Source organism: Sparus aurata, chromosome 5 (genome assembly GCF_900880675.1).
Source record: "Sparus aurata chromosome 5, fSpaAur1.1, whole genome shotgun sequence".
NCBI lineage: Eukaryota > Metazoa > Chordata > Actinopteri > Spariformes > Sparidae > Sparus > Sparus aurata.
The window spans coordinates 31,464,728-31,486,917 of record NC_044191.1 but is presented as its reverse complement, the minus strand read 5'-3'; the positions used below and the strand labels follow the sequence as shown (position 1 = coordinate 31,486,917).

Genomic DNA, 22,190 nt, shown 5'->3' with positions numbered 1-22,190 from the left:
GTATCTGGCTCATCTCCATTGAGGCTTTCTTTTTATAAGACTGACATTCTTTGGATTGTGTCACAGACTGTTTGCGGTATTAAGCTTGTTACCTGTAAATTGCATCGTCTGCAGTCCTTGACCTACTGTCCCAAATACAGATTAAACCTGACTAATGCACCCATTAGTGAGTTAGGATAAATGGCTGCAAAAGGATGCAGGCACAATGGAAAGATGATATTTTTTTTAACTTGTTCTGCATGTTGAATTATGACATAATCGTCATCCTGTTACATGATACAGCTTTATTTAGGTTCCAGGTAATATACACTGCACTGTTGTACACATGCTTGTTTCAAAGGTCAATAAGTATAAGTTGTGTGTGCGTGTGTGTGTGTTTATTTAAAACATAAACGTTGGTGGAAAGAGAAAGAGGAAGGAGAAATATTCTAAAAATGACAGTTAAGATGGGGCAAGGATGATGTTTGTGATTGATCTCATAAGAGTTGCACTCACATTTCTGTCGGTATAACAGCAGGGACTCAACACATGATAGCACTGAACTACAGTTAGGTCCATAAATATTTGGACAGAGACAAATTTTGGTTCTGAACATTACCACAATAATATTTGAATGAAACAATTCAGATGCAGTTGAAGTGCAGACTTTCAGCTTTAATTCAGTGGGTTGAACAAAAAGATTGCATAAAATTTGAGGAACTAAAGCATTTTTTAAACACAATCCCTTCATTTCAGGGGCTCAGAAGTAATTGGACAAATTAAATAACTGAAAATAAAATGTTAATTTCTAATACTTGGTGGAAAACCCTTTGCTGGCAATGACTGCCTGAAGTCTTGAACTTATGGACATCACTAGACGCTGGGTTTCCTCCTTTTTAATGCTCTGCCAGGTCTTTACTGCAGCGGTTTTCAGTTGCTGTTTGTTTGTGGGCCTTTCTGTCTGAAGTTTAGTCTTTAACAAGTGAAATGCATGCTCAATTGGGTTGAGATCAGGGGACTGACTTGGCCATTCAAGAATATTCCACTTCTTTGCTTTAATAAACTCCTGGGTTGCTTTGGCTGTATGTTTTGGGTCATTGTCCATCTGTAGTATGAAACGTCGCCCAATCAATTTGGCTTGATTTGAGCAGACAGTATGTCTCTGAACACCTCAGAATGCATCCGGCTGCTTCTGTCCTGTGTCACATCATCAATAAACACTAGTGACCCAGTGCCACTGGCAGCCATGCATGCCCAAGCCATCACACAGCCTCCGCCGTGTTTTACAGATGATGTGGTATGCCGTATGCTGTACAACGCCTTCTATACCTTTTTTTCTTGCCATCATTCTAGTAGAGGTTGATTTTGGTTTCATCTATCCAGAGACATTTCTTCCAGAACTGTGTTGGCTTTTTTAGATGTTTTTTAGCAAAGTCCAATCTAGCCTTTCTATTCTTGAAGCTTATGAATGGCTTGCACCGTGCAGTGAACCCTCTGTATTTACATTTATGCAGTCTTCTCTTTATGGTAGACTTGGAGATTGATACGTCTACCTCCTGGAGAGTGTTGTTTACTTCATTGTCTGTTGTGAAGGGGTTTCTCTTCACCATGGAAATGATTCTGCGATCATCCACCACTGTTGTCTTCCGTGGACATCCAGGTCTTTTTGCGTTGCTGAGTTCACCAGTGCTTTCTCTCTTTCTCGGGATGTACCAAACTGTAGATTTTGCCACTCCTAATATGGTAGCAATTTTCGCAGCTTAAGGATGGCTTGTTTCACCTGCATGGAGAGCTCTTTTGACCGGATGTTGTCTTCACAGCATTCCAAATGCAAGCACCACACCTCAAATCAACTCCATGCCTTTTATATGCTTAATTGATAACGACATAATGAAGGAATTGCCCAACCTGCCCATGAAATAGCCTTTGAGTCAATTGTCCATATACTTTTGGTCCCTTTTAAAAGAGGGTGGAACATGTTAAGGAGCTGAAACAGGGAAAAAAAACAAAACTTGTGTCAGTGTCCAAATATATATGGACCTAACTGTATCGTTACACCATGTTTGAATATAGACTAAGTTAACTGATTAGGCCTATCGAGTTCTGCCCATTACCTATTGTATTTGTATTTTCTCTTTTTTTAATCAACTAAACGCAGCTTTTCAAAAGAATGTCACATCTAGCAACTGGGTCAACACCGCCTCTAGGTTACGATAAAGATGTCAGTCACTTGCTCAGTTTCCCTCAGAAGTTTCCTGAACCACTCTTGAGCGAGAACTCCTTCATTACAGTCATACATTGTGGTTCATCTTGGTTTGCAAGGTATCTGGCTAATCTCCATTGCAGCTTTCTTTTTCCAAACCGACATTCTTTGGATTGTGTCACAGACTGTTTTCAGTATTAAGCTTGTTACCTGTAAATTGCACCGTCTGCAGTCCTTGACCTACTGTCCCAAATACAGATTAAACCTGACTAATGCACCCATTAGTGAGTTAGGAGAGATGGCTGCAAAAGGATGCAGGCACAATGGTAAGTTGATATTTTTTTAAACTTGTTCTGCATGTTGAACTATGAGGTAATCATTCATCTTGTTACATGATACAGCTTTGTTTAGGTACCAGGTAATGTACACTGCACTGTTGTACGCGTGCTTGTTTCAAACGTCAGTAAGTACAAGGTGTGTGTGCATGTTTATCTAAAACAGAAACGTGCCACTGTAGCATCGCTAACCCTGTAATTATAGGATCTGAAAGGGGTATTGGTCTAGGTGCATTCCCAGCACAACATGATATACTGTAGCTTATACTGACGACACCGAGGTCATATCCTCTGTATACTGCATTCTTAATAAATATCTTTCCTAACATGTTATGTTAAAAATTACTGAAACTACTTTTCATAACCCCCCCTAGCAGCACAGGACTCATGACCTTAGCATTTTTGGGTACGTCCCTGCCTGTAATACCAGAGAGGTACATAGTCGATGATGATCACATTGATTAATATTAATCATTTAAACATAATCTTTTGTTTGTTGTCTTATTTCTTCGTGTGTACTTGACTGCTTCAAATGCACTGGTCTGAAATTTCCTTTTATATTTTTTTTTTAGAGTTTATTAAATGAATTCATCATTTGCTAAAAAAAATTATTTTAACTTTATTGTATTGAGAATGAAAACTCAGCGCTGCTGGTTTCCTTGAGCAATGGCACAAAACCAACAGGAAATACATGTTTGTGATTGTGGTCAATTAATTATGGATACCTTTTTCAAATGTCTGATGACGAGACTTGAATATAAAAATAAATATTTTGTAGAAGTTGCACAACCAAACTTAACTGTGTCAGATATGTTTGTGGTCTTGCTTTTGTTTCAGCGGCTACAGCTGTAATAACAAAACACATTCTTCTTAACAATGAAGTACAGATTAGTCATAAAGTGGCAAGTAAATGTAGATAAACTGGTCACAGAGGCTACAATACAACAATGTTCTTTAGCACAGCGCATTTGAAGGAGGCTGTCGGTATCACATCAGTAGTTTCAACAATATTATTGTGATTGATTGCAACACAGCTGAATAGATAATTGCCTTACTGAGAAGTGATGGACTATTTTTACATTCGACAAGGAAGTTATCTTTTCATCCGAATCCTTTTTTTTGGTTGGTTCATCATCAGGTAGGTGGCTGGTATCAATTAGTACAGTTTGATGCAGATCCTAGTTTGGTGAGCATAAATTGTGGTTAAGCAGTTATGAATGGTGTAAATCTCAGAGTTATACAGGGCTATCAGGTTTAATATTGGATTGTGCTTGATTAAATAAAGCGGGTTGATTAAAAGGGGTTTGGGGCCTTGGTGGAGGTGTGAACTATTGGGTCTATCTAAGGTTAGTGTCAGTCTAGTCTGATGATATTATTATTTTCAGTGGATAAATCAAAAGTTAGGAAAATCTGTGCAAACTCCCAACCAAAGTAAGTATTTAATAATAAAGTCAAGGTTCCAAATACAGAATGCTCCACTGATAAATCACAAAAACTGAAGAGAAATAAATTGATACCAAACTATTAACTGTCAATCAATGCAGATTAGCTCACTGCTCTCTGCAGAGGCCTGCCTGAAAGCCATCAACCATGTGATGGTGGTGCAAGGCCAACAACTCTCTGACACTGAACATCACCGTAACAAAGAGGCTGGTTCTGGACTTATAGAGGAAGCAGCAATCGAACTACTGACTACTACTGAATTGACAAAAACACTTGAGTAAAGATTAAGCACCTTCAGCTACCTGAACATCCACATCACTGAAAATCTGACACGGACAACACATAGACATCTTTAGTCTCTGTGGGGTCCTAAAGGCCTTCTACCCTGGAAAGCATCTTAACTTGGTCAATCAGCAGCTTCTCCTTGAAATGCTCTGTTTAAAAATTAAGTTATTTTTGTCAGGACATCAGGAGGGTGAACTCTGACTCTCCCTTGTTTTACACAGTTTCCTCAGATTTCTTTTGCATTGCCCTGACACATTGCATATCACCAGCAGAACATCAACAGTTTTATTGTATAGTCTGCCTAATTTTGTGACACATATATTTTATCATGTGTTTATAATTCTTTATCTTTTTGTACCTTAAAAACAAAGATGTGTACTTTTAATATTGGAACTTTAACTTGAATTGACACTTTTTTAATTGTATTAATTTTATTTGGAGAGGGACCATGTACAATATTGAACATGCATATATTGTACCAGAGTTATCTTAGAGCTAATTTACATCTGCAGTCCCCTCGCAGATGGTAATTAAAGAAATGCAACTTAACTTGAAAGAAAATAAAATTACTTTAGACTCAACTTAGACTTGGAAGTAAAAAACTTGAGACTTGATGACTCAAATGACTCATGTGTATTCATTTCATATTTCCAGTTTAGTTTTTCCGTAATCTGGCTGTCAGTATTTTACTCTTTAAAGGTGAAGGAAGGGAAAATGTCCTTATAGAGAAGAAGTGAAAGGTTCTATATATGAGATTTTGATTAATAAAACAGCAAACAACTTTTTCCTATAGAAATAGTGGAGTAATGACATCCTAACCAGAGAATAGCGTGTGCTGAGGGGTCGGCCACATGTGCATTTTTTATGTTTTATGTAAGTTACGTGACAGAAGCTGCTGAAGGGCCCCAACTTGACCCAAGCTGGTTTTTCCTCTTCTCAGCCAAAAGTAACTTGATGGTAAGATAACTTTACAGGTCAGAGTCGACATGATGGATAATTTCCTGTTAACAATGTTATGAATATGTTACATGTTGCTGAATATTGTATATAGCACCTTTAAGGAAGCTTTTACAAATGTATATTTTTGTTTGTTTGATTACATTTCTTCAACTCAATCTCAATAAACAAATTAAATTCATTGTTAAACATATACCTCGTCTTTCTTCTTTACAATGACTGGATACTGCAGGCAACACTGAAGTTTCTCAGGGAAGGGAAAAAGTGACTTGACCATGAAAAAGTGAGTTGGACTAATGGACTTGAGTCACTTCTGATTTATTTTATTAATTCTTGTTTTTCGGCCTCAGTGAGCACATTGCCACATTGCATTTGAGAAGTTATATAACTCATGTGACAGAAAACCTTCCGCCTTCTGAGAATCTGAACCAAAAGCATTTACAAGAAACTGTGGCGAGGCCAACAAAGCCCTGTAAGCTTCCCCTGCTCTGCTGCCATCTACTGGTACCTGTAGGAGCCTTCATCAGGTGTTGTACTTTAAATATGAGCTGTCAATTAAACTACATATTAATTCAGGCACACTCCTGATACACAACTGTTTGTGGTTTAAACAGTCAAACTTCAGGTATTAGCAGCAGGGAGTCAAACACACAAGGAAAGCTAAATATCTGTAGGATATTTAATCTAATTAAACACCGCCAACATATAAACAAGCGCTCTGTAGACATACGTTATGTCTTTATTCTTATTTTATAGGTATAACATAGCCTAAATAAATGTAAATGTATAGGTAACATAAGCAGTCAAGCTAGCATTAGCACACAAAAACAAGTGAGTGAACTAAACAGATAACAAAAGCAAATCTACTGATAATAGAATAAAATCAAGAGATGTTGAAATAAAAAGGTAGAGATGTTCATAGTAGGGATAATACAAATAGTAATGTACAAGTAATTAACTAAAATGATAATAAATAAATACAATAAAATAGGATAGAATGAAAAATAAAAGGAGATGGATGGCGGTAGAATATATAAGTACAAGTATATTTATGAATGTATATCTGACTATATATCTATGTCCTACTGGTTGTCTCTTCTGTTGTGGCGCTATCTTACGTAAATCATAGGTAACGACGTAACGCCTTCACTGACACCCAGGAAACTTGGGAGTTCAGATGCGTTCAAGGGTCCTTTTTCTCAATCATCGTATTGACACTGCAGTGGATTTATACTCAGAAACGTCCAAAAAAGTAAGAAAAGAAAAAACATTACGATAGATTAAGCAGAACAATACAAGATTATAATTTTAAAAATAGAAAATATACTCAAAAAATTTTATTTTAAAACAAAAGCAAGTAAGTACTTGGCGATATAATTCTTTTTTAAATTTCCTTTGTTTTTATTTATTTATTTTGTTCCACAGCGCCTGCGCATTACATCAGCTGTTCTGATTGGGTGCAACGATCAAACTGCATTTCCGGTGCGACCCGAGACAGACATCACTGGTGCTATAATAGATCAGATCATCAGCTCTGCATATTGTTTTGTGCTCCCTCACATCATGTCAGCAGCCGCTCTCCTCCTGCTGGTCGTCGCGGTGTCCGTGTGGCCCGGTAAGAAGAAGAATCACTGCATCACTGTCACCTGATCAGCCGCCATTAATTATCCTCTAACGCTGTTAGCGTGCTATTTATTACAATTTTACATGCAATTCGTGCATTGCGTTATTACACATTGTTACAGCTTTTAAAATGTGTATTTGTCTGCTTATCCCCTCTCTGTCTCATTTCTCTGTTTGTCTGCGGGTATTTAAGGTGACTCCAGGTTCATCATAGACCCTCTGTCAGTCTTCAGACACAAATCTCTGGTAAGTCTATGCATCACACACTCACATGGACCTGCTGCACTAATATACACCCTGAGCTGAATCTGTAAGTCTCATTCACATCTTCTAACACACACTGGAATCACTTCTTCAGGCTTGTTATCTCACTGTGTTTTCTGCTCATCAGACTGTGGACATGTGTTCAGAGTGCAACCAGGTCGTCCGTCTGTCCACCAACATGATCTCCAGCAGGGACACGAAGGTGAGGATGTTGTTGAATCACCCCCTGCATATTTTTTTCTTTCACTTTTACTTCCCCTTCTGCTGACCACATGAGCTGGCCGCCACACCCGACAGATGTTATCTTCCCTGTAATATCTTAAAAAAGTCAATGTTGCAGTTGCCGAGTGTCTGTTTGTGTAGAAAAACACATTTTCAACACAAGTATCCACAACATGCTGACTACCGTTCTCTTGCAGGAGACTGTCTATGAAACCTTGCATGCTCTCTGCCAGCGCCTCCCAAAAGGCCAGAGCGTCTCAGATTGCGACTCACAGGTGAAGATGCATTTGCCAAAACTCCTGCAGCAAAGCCCTGGTCACCTGGTGAGTTCAGCCTCTATCTGTTCTTCTTTGAATGAACACTTTTGTTCCACATCTAACGCGAGGTAATGTGTGTGAGCGCAGAAGCCCGGAGAGACGTGTGTGGAGTTCGGACTTTGTGCTTCCAACAAGAAGGAGGAACTGCAGAAACTTCCCCAGGATTCTGCCAATAAAGACGTCTCCACATCTGAGCTCGGGACGGCCACCGGCGACCACGTGAGCATGAGAAAGCGGATGTGAATGTGGAAATGAAACTTTAATTTTTGCTCCTGTTGATCAGCCTGTCCTGTCTGCAGGAGGTGTCCGGCCCAGTCTGCGCCCTGTGTTTGTTTATCATGAAGAAACTGGAGACCCTGTTGCCCACAAACATGACTGAGGTGACTCATTTTTTCATCATTACTTCAGGCACATATCTCTTACTTTACATCACATCGTGTCGACGCTACCATCCTCTCGTTATGTCTTTGCAGGACGCTTTGATGAAACTCATGGAAGACGTCTGCAGTCTTGTACCGGAGAGCTACAAAGAGCGATGTGATGACTTTGTCTCCAAATACGGCGAGCAGATAGTCGAATTCCTCTTGTCGTCTGCTGCCCCTCACACTATATGCACTCTCCTGCACCTCTGTTTGTTCGAGGAGCAGACCGTTCCAGGTCAGTTGCATTTGTGTAATAAATACATTCAACTGTCGTTTGTGTCATCGTCGTGACCTGAACCTCACACTCCCACCGCTCCGATGATTCCTCAGAGGTGTTCCTCCCCTCGGACTGCGAGTCGTGCCGCACGCTGGCTGTGCTGAGCCGACTTCACCTGGGTCCAAACTCCACCGAACCTCAGACCTCCGCTTTCCTCCAGTCTGTGTGTGTCAATCACCCCAATGCCATCCCCAAGGTCTGACCCTTAGTGCTCCCAACTGGCAAAACCTTTCACAAATCACTATAATTTGATTATCCAAAAGATGTAAGTTAAGTAACTCTCACGCTCTTTTCAGTGTGATGCTTTCACCAGAATGTATGGCTCCCGCCTGCTGAAGGTTTTGGGGAACCAGATGGACGGTCCACATGCTTGTGAGGTGAGAAAAAGCTCATTTCAACTCTCACACGCACGTTTACAATGACGTATCTCATCAGGAGGTGAAGAGGAATCACTTAAATTCAGGATACAAATACTAACAATCAACTAGTTGCTCATTAGCGTGCATATGAGTCGTTTATCGCCTCTTTATTTGTCAGTATAAAGGGACTTATCGATGCCTTATTCTGCAGATAATATTCAATAACTACAAGGGGATTTACCCATTCACAGAGTTGGAAGGTTACTTTAAATATGTGTTTCAATACAGTTACTGGTTACCCGGTAAGAAAGGTAGTTAGTAACTTAATCATAGTGTAAGAGAGATGTACTTGATTACTTCCAGTTACTTTTGTATTTCCTCAATGCCAAACATATTCAAATACAGACGAGAGAAAGCAAATATCAATGAGATGTCTTCCGTGAGAATGCACATGTATTTTGTTTCATTGAGGACCAGACTGACCGGCTCTTTATTACAATGCTCTTGTGTATTAAAGAACCAATATGCTAAGCAACTAGTTAATGGTTAACATGCGCTCCCTGATATCAAAGTATTATTAAAACCAACAACCTTCACAGAATGCTACAGACCCACGAGAGAATTTGTCTGCAGGTAAATTGTTATAATTGAACGCAAACGTCTTTTCTACAAACCTTGGTTGATCTGCATGATTTTAATGAGTATGAGTATAATGAGCCCCAATTACTCCCGGTGCTGATCATGAACATGGAGCCATGCAGCCACTAAAACACTCGTGAACACATATCACTCTGTGATCTGGTTGGTTTTCACAGTATCCCATCTGTCCTGCAGAGAGCTGAGCTGTGCGATGCGCCAAAGAAGTTGGAGCCGCTTGGAAGGAATCCTTGTACCTGGGGTCCGAGCTACTGGTGCAAAAACATTCAAACTGCTCAGGAGTGTGGTGTAAGTTCACGTTATTTTCACTATTGCCATGTTATTCCAGATTGTTTTTTAGAGAGATTTTAAACTACCACACTACTTTAAATCCAACAGATTTAACTATCACTGCAGTAGATTGAGTACATTGAATTCAGATGCTGAAAAGGAGTCTAACATCTAAATATAGTTGAAAGTACAAACGTGATCTTTAACGGTTCTAATCTCTGTTTCACATCCTTTTTCTGTTCTTATTTGCAGAACCAGACGTTCTGTAAGAAATACATGTGGAAGAAGTGAGGCCACCTGCAGCTCTGAGAACAGACGCTCTCAACGAGCATCTTTCTTTTTACGTACAAACGCATTACTGCACTGAATAACTCTTATAAGATTTTATAAATGTAATGCTCTTATCAACTTTTTGTTTTGTTTTGCATCTCGCAGTCAGCCATGAAACAATGATTGTTAAATACTCTGGTTTGCATGAAGCGTCACAAGACTGAGGCTGGGATTCAGTCTGAAACATCAGTTCCTGTAGTGGTTAACAGTCTTGTGAACTATGATAGTCGCCACACTGCTTTATTTATGTTATAATGAACATGGAAACGTTGTCCCTCATTGAAAAAGATGAGCTAGAAGTATGTATTAAAGACTATTTGGACAGCTGCTGAACAAATCTTCAGAGCTGCTTGTATGTGCTGTTGTCTCGTTGCTGTTCTATGATAATCACATGCACATGAAAAAGTACATTGAATTCAAAGGGTTGTCATTAAAAGTCAACGTACAAACAGAGACTCGTGTCCTGGAGCTTGTTTATTTAGAAACTTCCACATAGTAAAAACATAAAACAGTGAAAAAAAACTGTGACATTTACATTTATTTTTTGCGGCTTTAAAGAAAACGTCCTGATGCTCTCCTGTCGATCTCGTTCCATATTCTGTTGTTACTTTAAATCACTTAAATACCAAGTTCATTTACAAAATGATGACAACGCTTCTGGCCATTTACACGGAGGGAAATCCTGCCTCACTCACACCCCAGTGTGGTTGTTTGTGTCATCACTCTCTTGTCTCTTCCAGATCTGAGAGAGAGAGAGAGAGAAAAACATTTGTTTGCAAAAGGAGCTCTATGCAATTTTCAGACTCTCATTTTACTTTACAACAGAGCTGCAGTGATTAGCTGATTAACTGGTGATCTAAAACAATCGAAAGGAAAAATAGGAAATTAATCATTAACTTCAGTCAGTTTTCAAGCAAGAATGTCAAATATTTGCTGGTTCCCGCTTTTTAAATGTAAGAATTATCTGCGTCTTTGAATTTCAGACTGTTGGTTGCACAATTTAAAGACATGAAACGTGAAAATAATCATTAGATTAATTAATAATAAAAACAATAGTATAGATAGTTGCAGCCCTACTTCAAAGATTTAAAACCACATCAGGTGTGAAATAAGACTCAGCTGCCGTCAGTGTCCTACAACTTTGTTCTTATAATGTGTATCATTAACTTTAAAAGTCGTATCATTAACATACGTTTTTTTCCAATTCAGTCCTGCACTATGTTCCACTGAAGCTGCTCTTCAAGGAGGCCTGGCCTTGTTTTTTATTCAATAGTTAGAAAAACATTTGTTTCCATTAGCCTTTTATTTTTAAGACGATCTGTTATGATGTGGTTTCGCCTTTAAAAATTAATTTCAAAATGTGATTCATGTCATTTCATGTTGCACAGGGGAGGTATGGAGCCAGGGCTCTGCAGTATTTACACTTTCCAACCTGGACAGAATGAGTGGGAGCACGTACCTGGATGTAGGCCTCAGACAGTGTGATCATCTGGGGGAGAATGTCCGTCACCTGCAAGTCCTGCATCTCATACCACTTCCCAGTTCCCTGATTGAACACAAAGATTATGACAGATGTGACATCATTTGAACTCATAATAAATCAACGCTGGTAAAACAGTCAAAACATAAGTTATGGATGTTTGTAATAATGCCACTGAAGTGAGAGATATCTGGCTGCAACCTACGTGATGCAGAACATGTATCCTGTATGCTCCTTCAGTGGGTTTCCCATCATGCACTACGTTGGCGACAAGGTCATAAGTTGTATTCTTCTCCGTAACTTGAGCTTCTTCTGTCAAGTACTCGCGCAGGTCTACATTCCTGTCGACAACATGAACAAGTGAAAGTTTATACTGAGGAGGAAATACACACATCCATGACATCACTTCTCATGGGAGTTCAACTCTCGCCAAAGTTCACCCTAGGCTTTTGTGAATGTACATGAGTCAAACCTTTGTTTAAAAGTGTAATTACGACGAAAGAGGCACTTTTAAGATTTACCGTATTTTCGTTTTCGGGTCAAACTCATCTTCAATGGGAGTGTTACGGCCACTTTCACGATAGCATCAAAATCGCTATTTTTAAAACACTAAAAAAGGTTAGACACAACATGAAACTGTGCTTGTAGTATCACAATACTAAAATCAAAAGCCGGAAAAGTCACATGAGATATCGCGGGGATAGCTGTTGCCGGAAGACAAGAGCGTTCCACCTTAACACTCCTCCATGTTACATCGCATTCGGAAAGCGATACTTCTCGGCTGCCATGATGGCGGTGAGCGGAACAAACAACTGCTAACATGAGTTGTTCACAAAAAAAGCCTAAGTTGCATTTTGGCGAGAGTTTTGCTTTTTTCTATTATAGTTATTATTAACATGCACTTTGATCCAGGTGACATATTGCCTACTACGGTATATGAACAGCACTTACGTGATAGGGAAGTTGACAATTGTGGGGTTCTTTTCCACAAAGAAGTTGTTCTTGGTGAATCTTTTGATACAAAAGACGAGGTACGGAGGCAGTTTGGTCAGCTGGAACCTTTTGAGAAAATTCTCTTTGTAGGTTTTGTATTCCTGAATGTAAATGAGACAGGAAAGGTTACATATATATTTATTATCTGCAGTTTCTGCGGCAGTTATAACACTTTTTTTTAAAGAATGTGGCTGTTGAAATGTAATCTTCTAATTTTCTCTCAAGATCACTGCAGTGGAACAAGTCATGTTCCCAAATATTCTTTAATGCCACAGTGACGTCATATCTAAGACAAGAAGATGTGAATTAATCTGTACCTTCTCTGTGCTGCCATTGAACTTGCCCAGGATGTTGAAGAGAGGGACCTGCGGGATGATAAGCTGCTCCTTCTCGTCCTTGTACAGTGGAGCTGTTGGGAGGTCAAGGGTGAGAAACAGGAAGGTGGACTCAGACATCTGCTCCTGGTACTCCTCTGTCACAAGCAATGCCTCTTTCTCCTCTGGTAGCTGGAAATTAAACGTGAAACACTTATTAAACTGGTGTCTTCGCAGAGATTCAACAAGTAAACCATTCAGTAACTTCAAGCACATTTAAAGATTTGAGGGCAAGTGAAAATAATTATCTTCCTCCTGGTGATGTTTTCTCTTTGCTTAAAGTTTAGTTCCAAGCATTGGTAACAATGATGAATGAACATTTAACAATTTCATATCACAAGCAAGAAACTCACCAAGTCAGGGTGCGGAAGTTTCTTGGAGAAGATCCGCATGGAGCCCTGAAATGCTTTTGTAATGATTGCTGTGACGGCACGAACACAAATGAGAACAGAGGTCAATTCAGATTTTGAACCTCAAAATGCTGTCCAAGTTTTTTTTTTTTGGCTTTACCATTAATGTGGCAAAACTAAATATCACATCAAAGACTACATATTAAGAGTTAAAGATCGAACCCCAGTGAATCTCCTCCTACTCACATGGTTTTTTCTTTGTGCCTCCAAGAGCACCATGCAGAGCATTCAAGAACCACGTCATGAAGTCCACAGCATCCCCTACAGAAAAGAGAACAACTGATCAGCACCACGACTGAATCTCAATAGGGAAGCATGTGTTAAAAAGCCTACTTGAAGTTCAACCATTTCTGACAACTACAGCATTACCTTGCTTGGTAATTTGGAAGTTCTTCTTGCTGCACAGCACCACAGCCTGCAGCATCTCGTGGGGAGACACGTGTGCCTTGAAGTTTCTCGGATTCCAAAGTTTGCGCATCAGCTCACCAAACCTCTGGACCAAGAGGACCATGATGTCCCCCGGTGGCCTGCGGATTCCCTTGTAGTTTTCCTCCTCCAGGAAGTAGTTTCGCAAAGGTGGTACATTGGAAAAGGCCTGAGAAAAATAGACAGTTATCAAAGGGTTGGGATTTATTTATTTATTTTAAAGTGAAACTCTCGCCAAAAAGCAACCGAGACTTTATTTGTGATTGAATATGAGTCAAACCTTCGTGTAAAATCATAATTACGAGGAAAGAGGCACTTTTAAGATTTACCGTAGTTTCGTTTTTCGGGCAAGCTAATTTTCAATGGAGTGCTACGGGCACTTTTACGCTAGCATCAAAATCACTATTTATAAAACACTAAGAAGGCTCGACACAACATGAAACTTTGCACGTAGTATCACCAGGGTCTCTACACATGAACACGAGCATTAAGAACATTGTTTGTGTACAGAGTTTACTAAAAAGAAGGTTTTTGGACAACTCATGTAAGCAGTAGCACCTCCAGCGCGCCGCCGTCATGACAGACAAAAAGTGTCGATCCACGAGTGCGACCTAACAGGTAGGAGGTCCACCAATATTCTACTGCCTGTTAGGTCGCACTCGTGGATCGACACTTTTTGTCTGCCTTGACGGCGAGGGCTGGAGATCCGGCTCCAACGGTGAGTAGTTCAAAAACCTTCTTTTTAGTAAACGTGCGTACACAAACAATGTTCTCAATGCTTGTGTTCATGTCTAGAGACCCTGGTGATACTACGAGCAAAGTTTCATGTTGTGTCGAGCCTTCTTAGTGTTTTACAAATAGCTATGCTAGCGTTGAAATTGAAAATTTGCTTGCCCAAAAACGAAACTACGGTAAATCTTAAAAGTGCCTCTTTCGTCGTAATTATGCTTTTACACGAAGGTTTGACTCATATTCAATCACAAATAAAGCCTTGGTTGCTTGTTGGCGAGAATTTCACTTTAAGTTTTTTGCCAAGTCCAAATAAGATCAATGTTGGCAGTAATTCATACCTGTAACACCACATTGGCGTAGTCATTGGCTTTGATGTTGTTTAGCCCGACGATTCCTGGCAGGTAGGTGGTACCATCGTAGGCTCGGTACAGTTTGCCCTGCTTGTCGAGCCCCGAGATGTGCTGCTTGGTGAAAGTTGGCTTCAACACATACTGTAGAGAGGAGGGAGAAAACGTCAACAAAGTGATTTCCCCGATGTGGGATGAATAAAAGTTTATTAAGACAAAAGCAGTTTGTGCCGTACCGTATTTTTGACTCAGCACCTCGAGATTAATAATGTTGTACTTCCAGTTTGATGCTTGGTTCTTTAAAACTATATTCAACTTATGCTGTCTGGATGTCGTATAACTTGACTGTGATACAACGTGTAAGACCAGGATCAGATGACATTTAACTTGGTTTCAAGTATGGATGGTGCTGAACATGAAAACTGATTCAACATTTGCTATTAAGCACAATAATACTAACTTATCATAAGTCTGTGGCAGCATGATTTCACTTACCGTGATGTCTTCTAGTGAAGAGTCGATGATCTCGTAGTTGTCCGGCAGACAGTAAAACTTTAGAGTGTGCAGATTGAGGAACACATGATGGGTGAACTGCACACTGTGAGTGTAGGCGTGGGACTTCAGACCTCTACCTGCAAGCGAGCATACATGAGTACAAACCAGTCCAAGCACAACAAGATGTTCTATTCCTGGAGAGTCAGATAATTCACCCACCTTGAAAGTACTTCCCACATATAAGGCAGGCATAGACATTGATATGGGAGAGGGAGATGGAGCAGAGTTTCTCAAAGTCAAAGTCCAGCACACTCCTGGTGGATAAACAGACACAAGTGAGAATCACCTGCAGAGCTACAGAGGACAGTGCTAACTAGCATTTAGCATTGACATTGGCTATAAACATGTAACTTTATCTTGCCTGTTTATAGTGTCTAGGTACGGGCAGTGACGGCTTCTCCGGTCTTCTGCGGCACGTCCTCGGCCTTTTTTGGCTGCCACTGCAACATGAAGGGAAACAAAACGAGCAGAGTCAACCTATATCTTGTACAATCATTTGAATGCAAGTTAGCTAAAATGCTAGCTAACCTAGCGTACAGGCTGTGAGGTGATGATGGATTTCAAACACATTTTAAAATCGAGGGGCGGTGCATTATTTTTAGACAGTCAAACATACAAGGTAGTAGCGCTTGATGACCCGCCCCTGTGGAACCGGACCGTCCCGTGATAACAATCCAACGCACTATCTCCTGGCTTCTAGAAACATTAGCTACCGGCTAATCGAACGTAGCAGGGACGTTTCCAAGTAAATAAACTCACCCCTGTCTTCTTCGTCGTCATCATCGTCCACCTCGGCTTCTCGCTCTCGCTTCAGAGAAAGCTTCATAGCAGTTAGCCTGCGAGCTTAATGTCAAAACAAAACGACGGTGCAACTTTATTAAGCTGAATTATTTTGTGAATGGGTCGAACACCGTGCGCGTCTGTCGAAACTCGCGGTGGTTGTACGTCGGAGCCACCGAATGGCCGACCAAAACCTAACCCGGAGTCTCAAGCTAACTCATGCTAAACCCAATGTGATACGGTCTTTAATGTTATGACAGCGTGGTTTTTAATTAAATTTTATCGACATCTTCTACTTCGGTGTGTTTGTACGTTTTCTCTCGCCAATGTTATTGCTATTTTTGAGTTATTATGAATTTTTTAAACTCTGGGATTGTTACGGTTGGCCAACAACATATCATTAGCTAGCATGTAACGTTAGCTTTTTGTCAGTTATTTGTGGATATGACCGGGACTTGTTGCAAACATTAGCGTCGGAAATACCGTCACCGTAGTGGACCTGTCTGTAGAAATGGATATTTTAAGAGACGACGAGGTGCACGATCTGAAATATAAGCGATCGGGCCGTTTGGATATGAGCCACGGCTTCCTGCACCATATCCGGAGGAACCAGATTGCTAGGTGATTCCCTCAACTACCGTTAGCTTAGGCTAGTACCTAGCATGCTAGCTAGCTTGGTCATAGCATCTAGCCACAATATCTATAGCTATCTGCAACTACTTTAAAAGCAATTGATCTGATGATGGAGATAAGTTTATTGGCAGGACGAGTGTTGACTAATAAACCCTCTTACAGGCTTGATGTGAGAATATAAGAAAAGGTCGGACAGGCCTTTTGGCCAAAGCTATCCTTAATTTAGTTAACTGGAGACAAAACACAACAAAAAATCAAAGTTACAGGTTTGTTTTATTGGTGTCATGGTGTAAATCAGTGTAACATACTGTTATCAGATGTTGCTTTTGCTGCACATATTCCTCCATACAGGTCTTAGCTACTTAGTTATGTCAATAGTGGAATCAAAAGTATGAAGCAGTATTACCTCTTATTCTGGTGCTAAACACTGTTATCTCTTCTAGTTGATGGTCAGATATTTCTCTCTGAAATGCATTTCACTGAAGTCAAAACACAGAAAAAGCTTGACTAATTAATTTTTACTTTTAAAGGTAGGAAAAGAAGTTGGAATGAAGAAGCTCAAACTAAACCTTAATATCTTGTGGAGCATCTTTTCTGGTTGTTTGATTTAGGGGATCAGGATTGCAACTTATCCTTCAGTAAACAACAGCAAAGTTATGAACAAGATTACCTTATTGCTTGTGTTTAAATAACAACACACTCATGATAAGTAATACATGTCTGAGCAATAACAAAATATGTATTTATTGTCTCCTCAAGAGATGACTATGATAAGGAGGTGAAGCAAGCCAAAGAGCTTCAGCGGCGGAGGCACACCACAACCCCGAGACGACCCCGTCGACCTGATATCCAGGTGTACCATCCTCGACGCAGACGTAAGTGATGTTCTTTTTTAGTTTTGCCCGCGGTAAATCCACTTAATCCAGTTAGGAGATGTTATGCATGTCTGTGTGCTCATTTTCCAGATGGATCCGAGCCAGGAGCCGGTGCTGAGGCTGAGGAGTGGAACGAGAGCGGGTCAAGCACAGAGACGGAGACCCATGGGACTGAGCTGTTCTGGCTGGACTATCAGGCGGACTCTGGCACCATTACCTCATTCCTTGTGCACAAGGTTAATGCACATCTCTTTGAGTAACTTCTCTTGATCTTGATCTATTTATACTTTGATTCAGTTCTTAATTCCTTCGTGTTCTTTCTGTTTCTTCAGGAGGATAAGCCTGAGAAGGTGGTGGAACGTGTTGCGGAGAAGAACATCCTGGATTCCGCCATGAGGGCAGCGCTAGTGGCTCGAATTCGAAAAGAAATGGACAAACGACGAGACAAACGCTGAGTGATATTCCTCGAACGGTAGGCTAAGATTACAGAGCGAATGCAGGCAAAGATGAGCAATACTTCATTTGCAGTCCAGCGCTCCTCCAAAGCATCGGCACTGTTGACAGTGTTGTGGACACAGTGCCGACTCCGGGAACATGTACAGAGACTGTCGGCAGAGACTCTCTGAGCCACAATCAAAGCCGTCTTCTATTTTTTCAAGGAGAAGAAACAGCACTTATCATAGACAGTACGGTTGGGCGTTAACTGTCAGGTTCATGTTTACTACATTTCACTCACCTTGGACTGTTACCTCATACTCCTATTCATAACTTAAGGGACACTTCAAGTTGAATGGACCTATGAAATTATGTATTTGTGTGCTAACAGTTAAAACCAGGAAGGAGAAGGTGATCTCTGACAAAAGAGCACTGATAATCTTCCTCCTCAGTTGACTATGTCTTGTATTTTTGTGTTTACAAAGATCTAGTTTTTATAAACAAGGTGTATACTTTTTTTTGTAAAATGCTGTGAACAGAACATCGATCGATCAGCGAACTCATGTTTAAAAATATATGAATTTTGTTTTTTTTTCTTGTTGAGTTTAGTGGACGTAGCCATGACGATGTGTTTGTGTGGCAACTGTGTTTTGTTGTTTTTCAATATTCTTATTTATTTTCAGGTTGTCGAGATGTTTTTATTTTTGATACTGTAATATTTTTCGGAGGAAACAATTCTTTACATATAAAAAGACATAAACATAAAAGCCATTTATTACTGTCCAGATGTGTCTTGATGTGCATGTATGGAACCGAACAGCCATAAAATGTGAATGTTTTTTTCAAAAACAAAACAGATCTGAACTTTTTAATGTCTTTGATCACTTCTATCTTGACTTGTACATTAGCTGGAATATATTTAGTATTGAGATGAGGCGAAATACATGAAACTCATTTTCAGATGTCATCAGCAGAGGGCAGTGTGTATCCTCTTTTCCACTCTGCAGTCTTTTATGTGTCTCAACTTCAGTCTGCTGGGATTTTTGTCCATTAATGCGTAACAGTGTGTTTCGATTTTAAAGACAAGTGTCCAGACAATGTTCGTTCATTCACAAGACCAACTTTCTTGTCCATCGTTTTAAAATGTCACATATTCTCTTCTGCGGTCGAGAAACTTTAGGGAAATGTTTTTGGGGGTTTTTTTTTCAGCTTGAACTACTTTTTATGCAAAAGGTAGAAACTGGAGAGCGAAGCCTTTTGGTAACAGGGTCACTGGTGCTTATCTCGCAGCGAGCACTTCTTGGACTCGACTTATTACCCAAGATAAGAGGTCTATTGTGTCTCAAGCCAGGTGGCTTCTCACAGCAGTCAGAGCTCAGCAAATGCCACCATTCATAACAGAGCCTTTCCAAATCCAGTTTACATTTTGATTAAAACTTTATGCAGTGCAACGTATATGAGCTTTATTTTGTGTGACATTGCAAACTGGTATTTAATGGCTAAAAATCCAGTGCAGCATTCTGGTGTGAGGAGCTGCCAGTGATTGTACATGGCCTGTTTTGGTATTAGACATTGTTCATTTCGTTTTAACACCCTCCGGCCTGAGGGATTAGTTTGTTGGAGTTACTGTTGCTACTGTTGTTTGTCTACCTGGGACAAGCCCAGCAAGTTTGAACCAGCCAGAGATGCACTCAGGATACAAATAAGAAACAAAAGGAGTTAATCATCCACTGCCATCAGACGGGTAACAAGCACACACATTGTCCCCCCCGATCGTCGCCCTGGCTGTGGAAAAAAACAACGCCGCCTTCGCGTTTGGACAGACGGGCCGTTGATTCACCCTGTAGTAAGAGATTATTTCATTGTTTTCATTAATGCACCAAAGTATGCAAACTTCATCCTCTGACGCCACATGCCACGCCAAGTGTTATGCAAAGCCTCATCCAGGAGGAGCGGCCTCCGCGATGCTATTGGTGGAGCGGGGACACTCCCCTCAGGTCCGCTGACGCCCATCCTCCAGCTCACTTTTCATTCTTTGGGTCAGCATGTGACTGGAGCTCTGAGGGGGGAGACGCATTCCCATGTCACCTACTTTTGCTGCTCGACGCAATAACTCATGTTTCACCAAATCTCACTTGGTTGAAAATCCCCCAATCACACCTTTACACCTCACCCCCGCAAGTGCACCTGTACATAACGACTGTTACATAATTACCCACCTGCGCTTTTGTAAGTTACCCCCCCAGGTAACAAGTGTATTGGAAGCATGTAAGCCGTGTGTGTAGGGACTTGTCGAAACCGGACAGACGGCGGTTACGTGTTTGGTAATATTTGAACGTTACCCAACACATTATGTGACGTTATAAGCGATATGTAACACATTTACATTTTTTATATAATTAGTCCAAATTGTGCTTATATTAGAGCTATTCGTACTCATCTCTGGCTGACTGGAATATTCCCCAGAAACAGACAACGGCAACTACTTCATCTTAACAGTCTTTTCCTTTAAAAACGATTCATAGCTTTTTATTTAAACTGCTGTTTCACTCACAGAAGTTGGAGCCTCCTCACAACTCTTTCCTTCAGTCTTCTGTCTTGTTCGTGGCCTACATCACGTTGTCAGTTTACACGTATTCACTGTGGCACTAAACTTTTCGGTTGGTCTGTAAATATTGAAAGCAAAGCTCCATTGTTTAACGCAAAAAAAAACACACAGTAGTCCCGCCCTGTGTTTGCCCATTTTTGTTGAATCGAGAAATATTTACTTTTCCAGGCTGAATGTGCATATTTACATCCTTTTTACTCTTTAATTTTTGTTTGTACATGTTGCCTGGAGACATGTCGTAGATTCTCTGCATCATCATGCGTTGTCTCTTAACTTCTAGGTTTTTCAAGAGCTTGCTTGGTCTCAAATATTGGCAGAATACTCAAATATGCTTATGAAAATCTTGTGTGACTTAACACACATTTACCTTGTCAAGTTTACCCCACATTCAAATTATTCACTTTTTATTTTTGCAAAGGCTTTAGGGGCTGGTGCTTTGCTCAAGGGCACCTCTGCAACGCCCGGGTTGTGAACTAGCATTTAGGACTTGAACCGATGACCTTCAAGTCCAAAGGCCAAGTCCCTACCGACTGAGCTATTTTGCCTAAATAACTCTTGGACTTCCAGTAATCTCACAGACGGATGTTACATAACATATTCTCTAAAATTGTGACTGGGTTGGGAACGATGACAAGTGGAGTCTAATAACGCTTTAATTACAGTTGAGATACGGTTTTGAAACACCTCCAGAGCAATAAACCCCGATTGCACAACCGTGGAGATCACCATGACTCAGGTTGGATCTAAGGTGCATAGGTAATCGCGTGCAACCTCCGTGGCCATCATCAATAACACATCACGATGATAAGGTGCTTTTAGTCAACACATCCAGATAAAGAAAAACAAACAACTACTAGTGGGACATGCCAGGGCACCGCTTGGCGATGCCTCCGCCTGCTCTGTCGCCTGATGGATCAACACACTTTACATATGATAGAATTTGTGTCAGATATTCTGTCAGTGCAAATTGTAGACTGTGATTTTGTTGTTCTGTTCTGTGCGTGCGACATCTCCTGCACGTCTGTCCGTCCTGGAGAAGTTTTTCCTCGCACGAATCGAGGAACAGAGGATGTTTTATTTATGTGATGAATAAAATGTGTTTGATTGGATTTAACATACTGGGTTTGTTGGCTTAACATAAAAACTTAACAAATCTGAATTCCACATTAGGTTGTTAATTAAAACAAATACATTAAAATTGAGTAGAAGCAAATGTTTACCAGGCTAACTTCTTTCAGCGGTTGAACTGGTTTGCCGACCTTTCGATGTAGGTGCCTCTTCACCCAATAAAACTTTTTACAAAATGTTCTTGACAACTTGTAAACAGGAATACAGGTGCAGATAAATGTTTTATATCTATATTTGAATCGCAGCACCTGCGACGAGAAACTGCAAAAACCACAACTGTAAAAATAAGTGACAAAGATTCGATGCTCAACGTGTTTGACGCGCTCAAATGAACAAATCGACCTCAGATATTGTTAAAAAATACAACTTTTGTCTACGCTACAAACTACAGAGCGTTCTTTAAAATAAAATAAGTCACTACCACGTATAAAACAGACCTGCTAAACCTCAGGCACTCGTGATTAAAGTGTT

The 22,190-nt window shown here is 40.3% G+C and overlaps 3 protein-coding genes across 3 annotated transcripts; 2 read left to right on the top strand and 1 right to left on the bottom strand.

The window, feature by feature from the left end:
• Nucleotides 1–6,641: 6,641 nt before the first annotated feature.
• sftpbb (surfactant protein Bb) lies at nt 6,642–10,398 on the top strand. Its single transcript, XM_030417445.1, has 11 exons — nt 6,642–6,817; nt 7,019–7,071; nt 7,217–7,291; nt 7,509–7,634; nt 7,716–7,847; nt 7,928–8,008; nt 8,102–8,285; nt 8,381–8,523; nt 8,624–8,704; nt 9,521–9,631; nt 9,866–10,398. The coding sequence occupies exons 1-11, from the start codon at nt 6,766–6,768 to the stop codon at nt 9,902–9,904; spliced, it is 1,077 nt and encodes a 358-aa protein (XP_030273305.1). The 5' UTR covers nt 6,642–6,765; the 3' UTR covers nt 9,905–10,398.
• A 1-nt stretch (nt 10,399) lies between these two features.
• usp39 (ubiquitin specific peptidase 39) lies at nt 10,400–16,276 on the bottom strand. Its single transcript, XM_030417444.1, has 13 exons — nt 16,020–16,276; nt 15,622–15,700; nt 15,420–15,514; nt 15,201–15,337; nt 14,697–14,849; nt 13,570–13,795; nt 13,387–13,461; nt 13,144–13,211; nt 12,734–12,922; nt 12,375–12,517; nt 11,629–11,764; nt 11,403–11,489; nt 10,400–10,685 (listed from the first exon to the last, which is right to left on the bottom strand). Exons 1-13 carry the CDS (start codon nt 16,084–16,086, stop codon nt 10,635–10,637), a joined length of 1,506 nt encoding a protein of 501 aa, XP_030273304.1. The 5' UTR covers nt 16,087–16,276; the 3' UTR covers nt 10,400–10,634.
• A 56-nt stretch (nt 16,277–16,332) lies between these two features.
• c5h2orf68 (chromosome 5 C2orf68 homolog) lies at nt 16,333–18,908 on the top strand. Its single transcript, XM_030417446.1, has 4 exons — nt 16,333–16,661; nt 17,433–17,548; nt 17,639–17,784; nt 17,881–18,908. Exons 1-4 carry the CDS (start codon nt 16,552–16,554, stop codon nt 18,001–18,003), a joined length of 495 nt encoding a protein of 164 aa, XP_030273306.1. The 5' UTR covers nt 16,333–16,551; the 3' UTR covers nt 18,004–18,908.
• Nucleotides 18,909–22,190: the final 3,282 nt, after the last annotated feature.

Coding starts and splice junctions, on each gene's coding strand:
- sftpbb (XM_030417445.1), top strand. CDS start 6,766: ATGTCAGCAGCCGCTCTCCTCCTGCTGGTCGTCGCGGTGTCCGTGTGG. Junction 8,286..8,380: donor CGAGGAGCAGACCGTTCCAG/GTCAGTTGCATT, acceptor ATGATTCCTCAG/AGGTGTTCCTCCCCTCGGAC. Junction 9,632..9,865: donor AAACTGCTCAGGAGTGTGGT/GTAAGTTCACGT, acceptor TCTTATTTGCAG/AACCAGACGTTCTGTAAGAA.
- usp39 (XM_030417444.1), bottom strand. CDS start 16,086: ATGAAGCTTTCTCTGAAGCGAGAGCGAGAAGCCGAGGTGGACGATGAT. Junction 13,462..13,569: donor CTTCCAAATTACCAAGCAAG/GTAATGCTGTAG, acceptor TCTTTTCTGTAG/GGGATGCTGTGGACTTCATG. Junction 11,490..11,628: donor GGATACATGTTCTGCATCAC/GTAGGTTGCAGC, acceptor GTGTTCAATCAG/GGAACTGGGAAGTGGTATGA.
- c5h2orf68 (XM_030417446.1), top strand. CDS start 16,552: ATGGATATTTTAAGAGACGACGAGGTGCACGATCTGAAATATAAGCGA. Junction 16,662..17,432: donor CGGAGGAACCAGATTGCTAG/GTGATTCCCTCA, acceptor TGTCTCCTCAAG/AGATGACTATGATAAGGAGG. Junction 17,549..17,638: donor GTACCATCCTCGACGCAGAC/GTAAGTGATGTT, acceptor CTCATTTTCCAG/ATGGATCCGAGCCAGGAGCC.